General features: G+C 45.2%; 1 protein-coding gene across 1 annotated transcript in view; it reads right to left on the bottom strand.

The window, feature by feature from the left end:
* TNFRSF11A (TNF receptor superfamily member 11a) overlaps positions 1-16952 on the bottom strand; it is a gene marked incomplete at its 5' end in the record, with an annotated part of 42705 nt that overhangs the window by 8884 nt on the left and 16869 nt on the right. Inside the window, 3 exons of the mRNA XM_056854989.1 lie at positions 7862-7988; positions 8100-8684; positions 11409-11461. Of these exons, the coding sequence (XP_056710967.1) occupies positions 7862-7988; positions 8100-8684; positions 11409-11461 (765 nt within the window). The remainder of the gene's footprint in view (positions 1-7861; positions 7989-8099; positions 8685-11408; positions 11462-16952) is intronic.

Here is a 16952-nt window from a genome sequence, read left to right as displayed (position 1 = left end):
GGATTGCACTGACTTCCTGGAAAACTTCCACTTCCAATCATAACTGCAGAGCTCTTACAGATCAGCAGTAACAGCCTTGGCAACCAGCAGCAATGTGAGTGTCTTAACCTACATGGAGGTGAGCAATGACTTGCGCTATTGTAGTCTGGCGCAGACCTAATACTGCACAATCTCTTAGTTACGTTTAGAATATCCAAAGTGGCCTGTGGGCATTAATACTCCTCCTTTCTCGTTTGGTCTCTAACCCTGGTCTGTGTTATCATGTACACCAATGCTCAAAGGCTCCAGGATCCAGGGGAGCTGTCATTCTCATGTTGCTTGAATTCTCCAGATGAATCATACATGCATGGCGGCGTTCTTGAATGCTTAACGCTAACCATGGTTGGCCAAACTTAACGCTAACCATGGTTAGTTCTAACCTTCGTTACAAACCACAGTAGCATAACGCTTACCATACTTAGCACCAAGGCCAATGCCCACATAATTGTCACCATGCCTAGCTGTGAAAAGGAACCATGAGGGAGAGGGAAGAAAGCATGAGCTTGTGGGGCACACCTGATCTCCAAATCATGATTAGGAGGTTGGGCCCAGGGCAACGTTATAACTACACTGGGCAACAGTGATCCTGAACCAGAGAAAATTCTCATAATGAGTCTTACTCATTCCTCTATTTCAGCACAGATTTGCAGAAGTTAATTTATTATATTTTTATCCTGCCCTTTCCAGACAAAGGTTGGGCTCAGGTGGCTCCACATCCAACACAACATCAACAATATTTCAATTTAAAACAATAGCATTATAGCACACAATAAATTACAGTTAAAACCTCTGTGTGTATGTGTGTTAAGTGCCGTCAAGTCGCTTCCGACTCATGGCGACCCTATGAATGAAAGTCCTCCAAAATGTCCTATCTTTGACAGCCTTGCTCAGATCTTGCAAATTGAAGGCTGTGGCGTCCTTTATTGAGTCAATCCATCTCTTGTTGGGTCTTCCTCTTTCCCTGCTGCCCTCAACTTTTCCTATCATGACGGTCTTTTCCAGCGACTCTTGTCATCTCATGACGTGACCAAAATACGACAGCCTCAGTTTAGTCATTTTAGCTTCTAGGGTCAGTTCAGGCTTGATTTGATCTATAACCCACTGATTTGTTTTTTTGGCAGTCCACGAAATCCGTAACACTCTCCTCCAACACCACATTTCAAAGGAATCTATTTTCTTCCTATCAGCTTTCTTCACTGTCCAGCTTTCACACCCATACATAGTAATAGGGAATATGATGGCATGAATTAATCTAGTCTTGGTGGCCAGTGACACATCCTTACACTTCAAAATATTCTCTAGCTCCTTCATGGCTGCCCTTCCCAGTCTCAATCTTATGATTTCTTGGCTGCAGTCTCCCTTTTGGTTGATGGTGGAGCCAAGGAATAGAAAGTCTTGAACAATTTAAATTTCCTCATTGTCAACCTTAAAGTTGTGTAATTGTCCTGTAGTCATTACTTTTGTTTTCTTGATGTTCAGCTGTAGTCCTGCTTTGGCACTTTCTCTTTTAACTTTCAGCAATAGTTGTTTCAAATCTTCACTATTTTCTGCCAATAATGTAGTGTCATCAGCATATCTCAAATTATTAATGTTCCTCCCTCCAATTTTCACTCCACCTTCATCTAAATCTAATCCTGCTTTCCTAATTATATGTTCTGCATATAGATTGAAGAGATAGGGAGATAAAATACATCCTTGTCTGACGCCTTTGCCAATTGGAAACCATTCCGTTTCTCCATATTCTGTTCTAACTGAGGCCTCTTGTCCAGAGTACAGGTTGCACATCAAAACAATCAGATGTAGTGGCACACCCATTTCCTTTAAAACCAGCCATAGCTTTTCATGATCCACACAGTCAAAAGCTTTGCTGTAATCTATGAAACACAAGCTGATTTTCTTCTGAAATTCTCTCGTACGCTCCAGTAACCAGCGTATATTTGCAATATGATCTCTAGTGCCTCTTCCTTTTCTGAAACCAGCTTGAACATCAGGCATTTCTCGTTCCATATATGGTAACAGCCTTTGTTGTAAGATTTTGAGCATCACTTTACTTGCATGAGAAATTAATGCAATGGTCCGATAGTTGTTGCAATCTTTGATGTCTCCTTTCTTGGGAATTGGAATGTAAATGGATCGTTTCCAGTCTGTGGGCCATTGTTTTGTTTTCCATATCTGTTGGCATATTCTTGTCAAGATTTTGATGGACTCCGTTTCTGTGGCTTGGAATAGCTCTATTGATATCCCATCTGCTCCTGGTGATTTGTTTCTCCCGATTGCTCTCAATGCAGCTTTCACTTCACTTTCTAAAACTGTAGGTTCTTTTTCAAAAGATTCTTCTTGGAAAGAATCTTTTATCCTTCATCTCTTCTGTATAGTTCTTCAGTGTATTGTTCCCACCTTTTCTTTATTTTGTCTTGTTCAGTTAATGTATTTCCATGCTGATCTTTCAGCATGCCTAACCGTGCTTTAAATTTCCCTTTGATTTCTTGGATCTTGTGGAACAGATCTCTTGTTCTTCCTTTTTTGTTGTTCTCTTCTATTTCTTTACACTGGTTATTATAATAGGTCTCTTTGTCTCTACGTGCAAGTCGCTGGAACGTTGCACTTAGACTTTTGATTCTATTTCTGTCACCTTCTACTTTTGCTTCTTGTCTATCTCTGGCAATTTTAAGAGTTTCCTCAGACATCCATCGAGGTTTTTCTTTTCTTTTGGCTACAGGAATAGTCTTTGCACATTCTTCCTTGATAATATCTCTAGTTTCCACCCATAGTTCTTCAGGTTTACATTCACTTGAACTTAGTAATGCAAATCTGTTCCTTACATGGTCTTTAAACTCTTCCGGAATATTGCTTAGATTGTATTTTGGTGCTATGAATGTTTTGGTGTTTTTCTTAAGCTTTATCTTTATTTTCGATATTAGCAATTCATGATCTGTACCGCAGTCTGCTCCTGGTCTTGTTTTGGCCGAGAGAATAGAGCTTCTCCATCTTCTGCTTCCAATTATATAATCTATTTGATTTCTATACTGGCCGTCTGGTGATGTCCATGTATACAATCGTCTATTTGGTTGCCTGAAACATGTGTTTGCAATGAACAGATAGTTGTCTTCACAGAATTCTATGAGGCGTTCTCCTGCTTCATTCCGTGCTCCTAGCCCAAATCTGCCAACAACATTTGATTCTGCTTTGTTTCCTACTTTTGCGTTCCAATCTAATAAAGTCTAAAAATTCACAGATAAACCGAAGACCCATATGGCGCCATTCATAATGGTACAGTTACCCACACAGTCAGGAGAGAAGGCTGGGTGGGCAGAAATGGAACAGGGAGGCCAGTTTTGGTGGAACTGCCGCTGCCCTCAACCGAAGGCCTGGTGGGACACCCTCCATCTTGCAGGCCCTGCAGAACTGAGCTAAGTTCTCAATTGCAAAGAGGCAGAGGGGGACATTTCCCCTGTGTCATGCTACCGCAGTGCATCAATTCCTGCATGACAATCTGAATCCTGGAAGAACCTGTGTAGAAGCCAGAAGCACAAGCACCTCGGAGCAGGTCCTTGGGCCAGTGCAAAGGAATGAGATGCTCTTTTCTGCAAGCGCTGAGACCCTTCGGCCTTTTTAATGCACTCCAGAGGCAGAGGGCCCTTAGTTTGTAATAGGCGTTTAAATGTCAGTGATACAAATAAATAATAGTGGGGATCAGAAAACTCCATCAAGTGTGATACAGAAAACAATGAAGGCTGATAAATCCATGCTCCAAGTATGGCCCAGACTCAGTCCGCAGACAGCTGGTCAGCCAAGGGGCTTCTAGGCACCAAAAGCACTGCTACTTGCCAGGGTTTCCTGGCTTTAGATTTTTCTGCCACCTTCACTTCCTTTGCTTGCCAGAGGAAGGGGCAACATACAGAACAAGAACTGCCGTCTTCTGGGAGGTACTGGATGCTCTTGCTTCAAACATGATGCATCCGAAGGTGCAAGGAATTAGGGGAGAGCTGTCATTCTCATGTTGCCCAGCTTCTCCAGATGCATCATACATGCATGGTGGTATCCTTCAAAAAAGCCTGTGACCTTAGTGTCACAAATGGGATGTTCCCAGCAGTCCCTCTCAAAACTCTGGTACACCTCAGAGCGGTGGAAGAACAATCCTGATTTTGCAAACTTCCTTGTGTTCTCCCTACATGCTATTACAGCTGCTAGGTTAATGTTAGCTAAATTATAGAAACAAAAAACAATTCCATCTAGAAAATCCTTCTTAGGAGAATTGTTAGGAGAATCAAGGAGAATTACATATTTATGAAATTATGAGTGCATCAGAAAAATGAAGACTTTACTAGTTTGAATATACTTTGGTAACAAGTTCCAAATTGTGTGGAGCATGTGATATTTTGTTTTTGGTGAAGCCCCTTTAAACATTTAACTTGTTTACTGTTATCTTCTATAGTACTTAGGCATAACTATTTTCAACTATTAAATCAGTCCTTGCTGGGAAGCTACATAACTTTCCAGTTTTGTGGGAGCAAAGCTGCTGGGTGCCATCACATTTATTTCTACTAACTGATGTGAAGATATGGGAGAGTAATAACATTTCATCATTCAGGCACCAAGACAGTATTTCGCTTAATTTAGAAATACACTTTGAACCTTCACTTTTCCCCTTCTGCTACAGCTAAAAGAATAAAGGCAATAAGAATTCTGAGGCCCTCTGAAAAAAGAACAGATACTTTCCCAGCAGTTCCTGCATCCATTTAGGATAACACCCTCATTCCCAGATGGGGTTGGGGGGAGAGATTTATGCAAAAGATAATGCAAATGAGCTGGAGTGGGGCAGTATACTTTGAATTAACACTAGCTGTTTGATTTATAGTTAAAATTAAGGTTTAATTTTGCATATAGATGCTGTCAGGTTGAATGTGATCCTATCAAAAATATTTCTGTGTTTTTTTAAATTAAGGTTTATTGAAATATGCAGAACACTACAGAATATGTCAAAATATACAAAACATACAAAAAGACATAATACACAAAAAGGAAAAAAGTGAAGAAAAAAAGAAAAGAAAAAGTGAGATATAAAACAATACAGAAACCGACCTCCAACTCCTCATACAGAACAGATTATTATATATTATTTATTTTGTGAATAACTTTGATTTTATCTGTTCTTACTTTAATTATTATTTAGCTATTTCCATCTTAGTCTACTGTTTAATAAGTTTAGGTTCTAAAACCTAAGGTCATTTTTTTTATCCCTAAAATATTGATTTATATATACTGACCATACCTTCCAGTCTATATCAAAGTCGGAAACCCAACTGTCTTCAATATATTTACTTAACTTGGCTATCTTGGCCAACTCCATAACTGTCTGGTGCCGTTCATGCAATGTGGGTACTTCTTTTGTTCTCCATTTTTTCGCCCATACAATTCTTGCTGCTGTTGTCAAATATCTAAGGGTATCTCCCAACTGTTTTTCTAATATCCTATCTAAGATACCCAGTAAATATATTTCCGGTTGGAGTGGAATTTTTACTCCCATAATTTTAGAAATTTCCTTGTGAATATCTTTCCAAATTTATATTTCTGTGTTAAGAGAATGTGTTTCAGGTATAGAGGGCCAGGGTGGGGTGGTGGTTAAGAGCAGCTGACTCTAATCTGGTGAACCGAGTTTGTTTCCCCACACTCCTCCTTGCTGGGTGACCTTGGGCCAGTAAATAAGTCTCTCCAAATTCTCTCAGCCCCACCTGCCTCACAAGGTGCCTGTTGTGGGGAGGGGAAGGGATTGTGATTGTACGTTGGCTTGAGACTCCTTAAGGTAGAGAAAAGTGGGGTATAAAAACCAACTCTTCTTCTTCTTCTAAATTGTATAAACATTATTATTAACAAAAGATACTCTAAAATTGGGGTCACCATTAAGGGAAGTAAAATAATGATGTGGTCAAGCTGAGGTACAGTTATTTTTAAGAAGCAGAAGAAGAGGAGGAAGAAGAAGAAGAGTTGGTTTTTATATGCCGACTTTCTCTACCACTTAAGGAAGAATCAAACCGGCTTACAATCACCTTCCCTTCCCCTCCCCACAACAGACACCCTGTGAGGTAGGTGGGGCTGAGAGAGCTGTGACTAGCCCAAAGTCACCCAGCTGCCTTCATGTGGAGGAGTGGAGAAACAAATCCAGTTCACCAAGGGCTGGTACACAACAAAAAGGATACTAAGACAGAAGTTGCGACCGATGTTTTCATCAGGTCAGCTGCAAAACTCCATTTACAGTTGGCGTTTGGAGGCATTTGCATTTCATTCCTCTACCGCTGCCACAATATTTGGCCAGGCAGCCAGTTAACCGTACTGGAGAGTGCCAGAAGATGGAGGTTTCGTTGCTGGGTGGGGAGAAACCACTGGCACCAGCATGTAACCACATGGGGTCTAGCCCATTTCCAGAATCAGAGGGAAAACAAACATCCCTGGCTGGTTCCTTTTGGTTCGGTCATGTAAACTGGCAGATTAAGTGCCAGATGAATGAAGAGGGCAAACCTGACCGTAAAGCAACATGGAGCCATCTTGCTTAGGGTGGCAGCCTCCAAAGGAATTCCACTCTCATATTTCCAACCCCTAATTGTAAACAGCATTGGGGAGGGGAGGGGGAATCACATTTTAAAATGTATTAAATTTTTATTTCAAATTGAACAGGATTTTTATTTCAAATTGAACAAATGCCATCCAACTTTGCATTCCAGCTTCAAAAACCTTCATTTTGGCTTGTCTTTCCTCCAGCACCGAACTTCAAACTGGTAGACCGAGAAGATAATGGAAACACACACACACACACACACACCGCTTCAAGGCAACAGCCAAAGCTGTGGATCTTCTTTGGCGGTGTCTCGGTATTATCTTATCTGTAGCCAAAACTGCTAAAATCTTACCCTTCTTTTACAGAAAAAAAAAAAGGCAGATTCACATTTTGGGGAAACCAGAGTTGAGCTTCTCACAGCACAATCCTATGCGGAGTTACCCCAGTCTAAGCCCACTGATTTTCACTGGAGTAACTCTGAATAGGATTGCATTGTAATAGCCACAGGCACTTTTACAGACTGGACTACCTGCTATACATTCCAGTTGTCCATTTAAAGCCCACCTTCAAGGGTGTGTGTGCGCGTGCGCCAAACCCGGGCACCCATTAAAGAGACTCCAGAACACAACAGTTCTCGCCACACTGAAAGGTCAGCTATTGAAAAATGCACTCTTGCTACAGAAACGTTGGGGGAAATACGGGTTTTAAAAAGAAGGCCTGGTGGGGACTCCCTACTATTGGAATATTGCTTTTCAGTTCCATCAAAATTATCTGATCGGCTGTGGGCCCATCACCAATAAGAATTAGGGCCAAAGTGAAAGATCTCCGCAGCGGATCCACGGCCTGAAACAGGGGCCCTTCTTGTGCTTGGGGGAAGGGTCAGGAAAGCTTTCCTCTGCTCATCCGTTCTGCCCTCTTTGCCATCCCTGAGGTGGCCGGGTGCCATGTTTCTCCTCTATTTTTCCACAAATGATGCAAAAGTGAGAGCAGTAAGCCCCGGCCTCACCTTGTTTTGGCTTCAGAGGCCAAATCTCTGTGGCCTACGTGGTGTTGACACGAAGCTAAAACAGAGAGAGGGCAAAGATTCCTTCCTCTCTTTGGCATCTTTTTGGTTATAGAGGGAAACAGACAAGAGCCCAACTTCAGCAGGACATAACCCAACATTCACGTACACCAGTGGTGCCTCAGAGACATTAACAAACAGAACATGATGAAGACAGCCATTGAACAGCATACAGAAAGCAAAACGTCCAGCTTTGGTAGACTCACCAGATGCTGCTGGAAGGTCGGAAGTGTTGCACTTTGATCCGGCGTTGCTCCTTTTTGCATTCTGGTCCTTTGCCTCAGTTCCATCAGATGGTTCCCCTCTGGCCCCCGGAGTGCTTGTTGGATCATTCTGATTCCCAGAGGAGGAGTGCAAGGTACAGGGGGCCCGTGGCAAAGGTCCACTTTCTTTTAAAGACTCTGAGGCCCTGCCAGGTTTTCTGGGAGATTCTCTAGAAGATACCCCACAGGCAGGGCAGTTTGTCACTGTGGGCATCAGCAGGGAGCCACCTGTGTCCTGGCTCCCAGCATCCCCCATGGTGCTGCGGCCGCAGAGATGACAAGAATTCTGTGGGCATTTGTCAGAGGAAGCACGGGGAGAGTCTGTTCCCCATGAAAGGCTGGACCCGCAGCAGTTCGATAAGTCCACCAAGCTTTCAGTTCCCGCAAAGCACTGACTTAAGCTATCGTTTTCCCCCACTTCCAGTGGCTCCGATAAGAGCAATGCAGGTGCGCTGTCAGGCTGACTCAGCAAAGGCAGGTAACCACAGCCTTGGGGGATTCTGTCCAAATACTCATCTTCCGTGGGAACCGGACGAAGGTGGTCGTCTTCTTTCTCACTCCCCAGAGACAGCATTGGGAAGTCCTCTCCCGATTCATAGTGGATCGTATCAGTGTCAGCATTTTCACACACGATGTGACCCGTTGGGAAACACAGGTCGTCAGAAAATGAATATTCATCAAGGTCCAGCAGATAAGTTCCTCTCAAAAGCCGAAGACCAGAAAGACTCTCCATATTTGTGTTTACAAATGTTTCTGTGGGGGGATCCTAAAAGGAATCCAAAGAAAAATCTTGAACGTGAAAGAGTAACTATCTGAGTACTTACTGTTCTTGAATATCATCTATATTCCTTGGCTGCCTTATCACAGAGGCTAAGAATGTAAACTGTGGTTCTAGGAAGCCCCGTATACAAATCTTAACACAGCTATGAAATCACTAGGGTTGGATCCTGCAATTGTGTTTCACTAGCAGAGACCCTGTCCCCTGGCAAAAGGGGCCTTCGGAGGCAAAAAGTTCAGAAGAGCATCTTGCATTATTGATTTTATTTATTTAAAACATTTATCAGCCACCTTTCTCTCTTACAGAACTCAAGGCGGCTTACAAGTACGGGAAGAAGCCTCCTTCCGCCAGAAAAGATCACCTGTACTAGTGGAACAGAGCCATGAGACCCAGCCCCAAGGCAAGCCTTTCTCTATCAGCCTCAACTCTGCTGCTGCAATGCAGAAACAAAGGTACTGGTCTACTTTACAGGGCTATTGTAGGGATTACTGAACAATGCATGTGGTATGCTTTGAACCATGAAGAGCTATACAAATGCTACTGTGGATACGTTATGGCACATGTCAGACATCTGGGAAAGGATGACACCAATAATTCTGAAGATTTTAACAATGCAGAGTTATTCCAGCCTAAATCTATGGGCACAGACTGGAGTAATTCGGTGTAGGATTGTGTCAAACTCCTGGGTGTCCAGAGTCCGGGGTGGATGCGCCCTCCAGCCTTCTTCTTTCTTTAGCACACCCCACACGCAGCTCAGCCAAAGGGGAGGAAGGGGGCTTACTTCACACCCTTAGCCCTCTCTCCCCAGCCCTTGGCCCACCCTCTGGCTGCTCAGATGTGGCTGGGCCTGCCCTCCCCAGCTGCCTTGGGGTTATGCCTAATAAAGGCCTGCCCGGGCTTTGCCAGCGCCCCTCCAATTAAGGCTCAGTTTCTGAGCCAATGCCCCCTCCCTCTGTGCTCCCCTCCCTCTTCAGCCCAGCCCAACCTGAGGCTTCAAAACAACCTCCTGCTAATTAGTAGAAATGGCAAAACTTACGGCGTCGGTAAATCAAAAGGATGATAATGAATTTGCAAAAGATTGGGAGGCATGGATTAATTATTGTAGAGATGAACTTAAATGTGATATTAACAAATGTATTTTAATCTAATTCAGAAAGGATGTATTGGGCATGGATGGCTTTGTTATAATTGAATTAGAAAAACAATACAAAGAGGAAAAAAATGTTAACTAAAAGATCAGAGGAGGGGGGAGGGGAAGTCAAAGAACTATACTTTTTAAAATGCGCAATGGAATGTATAATGATTATTTGGAAAAATAAAATAATTAAAAAAAAAAAAAAAACCTCTTGCTGTTGGTGCTGCTCCCAGGAAGTCAACGTCCCCCCTGCCTCTGCCTGACTCCAGGCCCCTCCTGTGGCTCCTGCCCCAGACCTGCTCCAACCCCCCCCCCCCGGCCAGTGACGGCTGCGTCACCCTGGCCAGCGGTCCCTGGGTGTGCTGGCGAGGCTCCCTCCATGCTCCTCCCGCCCCCCGCTGCTCCTGGCAGGTGAGTCTTCCTGGGCTCACCTTGCCTGCCTTCCCAGGCTGCTTCCACTGCTGCCCTGCTGTGTCCCATTGGTGTGGGAAGGGCTTTTCCTGCCTTGGTGACGCTGCAGCCGCCTGGCCTGGGGCTGGCACTAACGGTGGTTTGGGGGGGGGGCTCCCGCCATGACATCACTGAGGCCTCTCAGCCAGCCCACAGAGCTGCAGGTAAGTGCAGGGAGGACTTTGCCAGCCCCAGACAGATTGAAAGGCTGGAATCCCAGGTATACACTAGAAAACGTTGCAGTTTTCTAGCAAGTCCCTCCCGTTTTCCTGGTTCCCCACCTTCTCTTTTCCGACTCCCCTTCTGTCAAAATCTACTCCTGGTCCTCACTGAAGAGGCATAACCGTGCTTGGACGGCATCCCTTCAGATGTCAATGCATGAAACATTCCATACAAAAAAACCCCCTCCTTCTACACTGGAAAACTGCAAGTCATGAAAAATTGATCTTAGTGTTGAAACGGCATGTAAGTTTCCCTGGCTGCACAGAAGGATTGTTAGACACAAAGACTAACATGCTATGTAAAAGCTTTTGTGCTCATGTTTAGAGATATTTTGAACACTTGCTGTTTTATGAATAAAAGGTGCCAATTAAAAAAAGAAACCACAATGAAAAATACAGCTGAAATAGATTAGTGGGGCAATGAAAACATATTATTCCATACAACTTATCTCTGAGACACTGTCCTTCAGTGTTACTCCTCTGAAGATGCCTGCCACAGCTGCTGGCGAAACGTCAGGAAAGAAAATACCAAGACCCCGGTCACACAGCCCGGATAACCTACGAGAACCAATTATCTCTGTCTCTTTCAGCAAAGCTGACAACAAATTTTCAGTATAAACCCTGATGATCGATTTATGTAAAATCCCATTGATCTTAACAAGATGTTACACAGAATGAAACTTGATTCTCCAGGACTTTATAACTAGGAGATCCTTTGTGGTTCCCTGTTCCTTGCAATCTCGCCATCCGCGCCTGCCGTTCCTTGTGCGGTATGGCAGCCACTGAACAGCAGCGGACAAATCTGTGCTCTTATTTCACCACTGGTCGCATTCAAGCTGCCAAGGAAAGCAGAGACCACAGAAAGCATCAAAGAGTGTGGGAATATAAACAGCCTTGGCTTTTTACCTTTGTCCCTTTTATTTGCGTGCAGATTTCATTCACCCAGTACTGCAGATCTGCTGGAATGAGAAACAAAGATTGGGACAAATTAGATTTTAAGCAAATTGCAATTATGCCATATACCCACCAAAATACGCCCATTTTTAAGGGAAGCTACTCGATCTGGATCAGGTGGCGGTGGCTGTGAGCTAAATTCTGTGTCAAAGGTCCTGTGTTTCCAGCTCAAAATCCTCAAGGAGGTGGCTAGGTACCTCTTCATTTCCCACAGCTCTAGTGGGGGAATGGGGTATAGATATATTATTTAGGCGGGGAGAACACACTATCTTCAAGAGGTGCTTATTGTCAGTTGTGCAATGCAGTTTTTGCTAGAGGGCTGATATTTTAAGAATGTTCATCCTGTGAAAGCGATAATATTCAGTATTGGCAGTTGTGTGGGATGGAACTTCTTCCCACACAACACCAGTTACCTTTGTATCACGGAATCACAAAGGTGAAGCTATTGCCCTGTCTACATTTTTCCTGGATTACAGATATGGAGGTTTGGGATGGGGTGGGGGCAGAAAAACTTGAGGAAGGAAGAAAAAACTTGTTCTTATTTTTTCTTCTCACTTCTCCTTCCATTACTTGAGAAAAATGAGAAAAATAACTCTTACTTTTTCCTGATTTGGGGAGGGGGGGTTTCCTGGATACAAATGTCACTTGAATAGCATAGAGAGAAGCCCTGGAAAAGTATCTTTTAAGGGGGTATATTTGTAAAGTGGCTTGCTGTTTCATACATCTTGTTTCATAGATGTTCTATTGCCATTTATTAGGTTTAATATTTCATTCTTCTTAGTTGTTGGTTTTAAATATTTGTTATCCTTGAGTCTTTTTTCTAAAGGTGGACTATAAAGGCTATAATCAAATAAATAAATGTCCTACCTCACCCTGCAGCTGATAATGTATATGTCATTCTTAAACCATCTAAAACTCAAGTAATTAAGCCAAGCTGATTGGTGGATAACAACCATAATCTGATCCTGTATCCAGGCCAGCTGAACTTTCCATCACAAAGTTAAATACCAAAGCCAACTGATTTCAGTGGACTCAGATCCAAACTAGACACTCTCCTGGAGCAGGCAGATAACTAGGGCCGGAGGCAAGAAGCATGGTCATTAGGGCAATCCAAGGCCAAACACAGTTCCTTCAGAGTCCAAAGCATCAACGCAAGAGAGGACAGTCCAAGCCATGAGTCAGGTCCGGTTTGAAGTAGTCAGGTTATCAGGAGTCCAAAATGCATCACAGATACAAAGGCCAATAAGTACACAGTAGCGACAAGTTGCTCCCTCGACAGCCATGCTTTGCTGGCTGCTTAAACAGACACTTATCTTGCTGGGATAGATAAGCCAGCTGTTGTTAACTAGGCTGCCTTGGCATTCCAAGCCAGGTGGAGTTTCTGCCTCATAACTGCTGTCAGGGAGTGATTTATGCTGGGCTCGCAACCGTGTGCTCCGCAGTCTATCCTGAAATTCTCTTTGGAGTAGCCTCCTTCTTTGTTCCAAAGGCTTCAGCGGCCCTCAAGGTGAAGCTGACCGTTGCTGGGTTTCAGGCACAGCTGGGGTCCCTGAGCTGGAGGGATCTGGGCACGGTGAAAGAGCTTCTGCCTGTGGCTGTTCCTCTGTTCTCAGCTGTTCCTCTGTTCTGAGGCTGGCTCCCTCCACCTCCCCTTCATCTGAGGAGGTCTCAGCAGGTTGACCCATGAAAGACGCTATGTTCAACATGTCATCATCACTAGGGACTTGCAGCAAGGCGGCAGCTTTAATCACCCTCCAGGAACTCAGTTTTGCATCATGTGGAACCCCAATTCAGACTGGGACTTTGAAGGTGGTACTTTAACTTTCAGACACTTTCCTGGCCCAAAATAGCCCTAAGGGTAGCACTGGCCCCACTGGCTGCACATGTAGCATACCCACGCAGCCCCCCAATGATGCATTTGTTTGTGGTTACTCATTTCAACATACGAACTCACGGAACAGCAGACATATGGCTAGATCTTATGAACCATGAATGAGTTATCCTGCTTTTTCCTACAGCCTCTGAACCCCTTAAAAAGCTATCCTAGAAGGCAGGGGAACCTTTGGGATGGAGAGGAATGTGGTGGTGGTGGTGGGGAGGCTTCAGTGGTCACTGGGTGTGTGTGGGGGGAGGTAGTTGTGAAATTCCTGCATTGGGCAGGGGGTTTGACTAGTTGACCCTGGTGGTCCCTTCCAACTCTATGATTCTAAGAACAGAGATCAGTAGAAGCCACACACCCCTGGCACAAACCCTTGCTCTATTGTGGAAAAGCTCATGGAAGAGCAGAGGGAACAGCACCTGTCCATTTCCCCTTCAAGTTGCAACTGTCCCCAGACTGCATCCCACTCAATCTCTAAAGATCCCCTGACTCCTCAGAACATTTTTTTTTGGGGGGGAGTTACAGAAGCTGGAAGGAGGAAGAGGAAATATGTGTTCTATAAACCCCTTCTCTTCAGTGTTTGTAGGATCCAAACTGAATTCATTCCTAAATTCAGTTTAGAGGAAACTATTTTAAAAACTCCCTTTTCTCAAAAGCCCAGATTTTGTGCAAAGGGAGTCTCCTCATTAAAACATTCCTGCAACTTTTTAAAAAATGGAAGATGTGTCTGTCTCAACCGTCCATGCCTAAAATAGAACATTCCACGCCAGCTGGGCCTTTTGTTCCGTGTCACGCGCCATCAGGCTATGACTGACCTGTCAGTGATGGTGCTGTGGGCTAACGACTGGCCTGGTTATTCTGTTTCAAGAACTATCACATGAACTTCCAAAGGAACAGTTATATATAGCATAGGGAAGAATTGAAAGGAACAAAAAAAAAACCCCTCCCAATTAAATGAGCAAAATGACTCCACAGAAATAGCGTCTCAATGAATGATGGCGGCCTCACTTAAAAAATGATGTGGACAGAATGGAGCGGGTGCAGACAGGAGCGACGAGTAGGGCTGTCAATTCGGTTCGGCCCGAACTGAAAATCAGCCGAATTTCCCTTGATTCGGCGGTTTTTAGTTCGGACGGATCCGAACTCAAAACTGGCGGGCAACCGGGGGGGCCGAATTCAGCGAGTTCGGGAGTTCGGCGAATAAATTCGGCCAATTCGGCCGTCAGTAAGCAGCATAACCGTCAGTAAGCAGCATTCTCCTCCCCCGGTCAATCGGTGGCCAAGCTGGGTCTTCTTCTGGCCAATCAGTCAGGATTGAGTACTGGAGGAATCAGCTGATGTGCAGCCGGCCGGGGAAAGAGAGAGAGAGAGGGAAATCCTCATGTGTGTGTGAGGGGGTGCTTGTGCACATTCGCTCCTTTCCGTGGCTGCAGGGGGCGCATTTTTTGGGGTACCGACCCCAAACTTTCAGGGGATATTCAGACAGGTTTTTTTAAGAGACCACCCAAGTTTTGTAAACATTGGGTCAGGGGGTCCCGAGATATGGGCTCCCCCCTTTTTTTCTTTCCATGGCTGCAGAGGGCGCATTTTTGGGTGTGCCGACCCCAAACTTTCAGCGGAGCATCAGACTAGGCTTCTTAAGATACCCCCCAAGTTTTGTAAACATTGGGTCAGGGCCCCCCGAGATATGGGCTCCACCCCTTTTTCCTCTCCCCCCTTTTCCATTTTCGTGGCTGCAGGGGGCGCTTTTTTGGGGGTTCAGCCCCCAAACTTTTGTCATAGCTTCAGAGAATCCCTCTTAAGAGACCACCCAAGTTTTGTAAAGATGGGTTCAGTGGGGGCTGAAATATTGGCTCTCCCCCCTTTTCTCTTTCCATGGCTGCAGGGGGCGCATTTTTGGGTGTGCCGATCCCAGACTTTCGGCGGAGCTTCAGTCAAGGCTTTTTAAGAGACCACCCAAGTTTTGTAAACATTGGGTCAGGGCCCCCCGAGATATGGGCTTTCCCCTTTCCCCTATTGGGATGAATGGATCACCCTCGAGAGATGCATACATATGGATCTTATATTGGATACAAATGGAATCATATTGGATTACCCAGCCTCCCAGCCCCTCCTGCTGGAACAGAAGACAGCCACAGTAAGACCCCTTTGGGGGCTTTAATCTATATTTTTTCTTTTCTGTGTGTGTGTGGGGGGGAAAGCAGAGTCTGTGTGTGTGTGTGGGGAGGGAGCAGTTTCTGTGGGTGGGTGGGGGAAGCCAAAGGGGGCTTTTGCCGGTTCTGCCTGGGGTGTGTGTTCCCCCTCCAGTCTCTCTCTCCCTGGTTTGAGGGGGGGCTTCATTTTTATTCTTCAGGTTTTTCCTCATTCATAAGATCAGTTAGGTTATTGATGCTTGCTCAAAACTGGTTTTCAAATGGTGACTTAAAGAATGCATCTGCCTGGTCCCAAGTCCAATGCAAAAGGAGACATTCCACCCCCTCCTGCTCATTATGCATCGCTAGCTGCCTCTGTCCCTTTCCATGGTTTGCAAACTCCCAGGTGGCAGGTGTTGCTTTGCACTGTTGCAAAGGTTTTGCATTGCGTGCTTGTGTTGCTTTGCAGTTGTATTGTTTTGCAAAATTCTTCACACCTGCCCCGCCCTTTGCATATTTGCAAAGGGGTTGCTCTGCAGTTGTGTTGCTTTGCAAAGTTCTTAGCACCTGCCCCGCCCTTGCTCTCATCAGCTGTTTGTCGGGCCGGGAGCTTTGTGCCTGGGCGGCAAGCTCTGCGGAGAGATCCACATTAAGGGTGGGGGGGACCCCTTTCAGGGCCCATATCTCAGCCCCCCCTGACCCAATCTTTACAAAACTTGGGGAGTCTTTCAATATACGTCCTTTGAAGCTCTGCTGAAAGTTTGGGACCTCTAAGCCCAAAAATGCCTCCCCCAGAGCCGCGGAAAGGCGCGGTTGTGTTTTTAATGGCTTTATTCGGCCGAATTTTTTTCCCGAACTTTGAATTCCCGCCGAATTGAACGGATCCGAAGTGGGGGAGTTCGGACTTCGGCACGTACCGAACCCACAAGGGCCAAATTCGGCCGAATCCGAACTGTACCGAATTTTTTTTTTTTTGACAGCCCTAGCGACGAGGATGACCAGAGGCCTGGAGACTAAGCCCTGCGAGGAAAGGCTGAGGGAGTTGGGAACGTTCAGTCTGGAGGAGGTTGAGGGGGGACAGGATTGCTCTCTTGAAGCATTTGAAGGGCTGTCCCTTAGAGGAGGGCAGCCTGTTAGCAGCAGAGCATAGGACTTGCAGTAATGGGTTTAAATTACGGGTGGAAAGGTACCGGCTGGATACTGGGGGGGGGGGATTACAGTAAGAGTTGTTCAGCAGTGGGACCAGCCGCCTAGGGAGGTGGTGAGCTCCCCCTCTCCGGCAGTCTTTAAGCAGCAGCTGGATGAACACTTGTCAGGGATGCTCTAGGCTGACCCTGCATTGAGCAGGGGGTTGGACTAGATGGCCTGTATGGCCCCTTCCAACTCTATTATTCTACATCCCATGCTTGTCTTTTACTGGGGAAAACATTGTTTAGTAGCTACTACGTGTGGAGAACAGTATGTCTGTTTATGGTCACGGTCAAA

The sequence above is a fragment of the Euleptes europaea genome, chromosome 8 (genome assembly GCF_029931775.1).
Source record: "Euleptes europaea isolate rEulEur1 chromosome 8, rEulEur1.hap1, whole genome shotgun sequence".
NCBI lineage: Eukaryota > Metazoa > Chordata > Lepidosauria > Squamata > Sphaerodactylidae > Euleptes > Euleptes europaea.
Note: the sequence above shows the minus strand (reverse complement) of the source record. Positions and strands in the feature narration are given on the sequence as shown.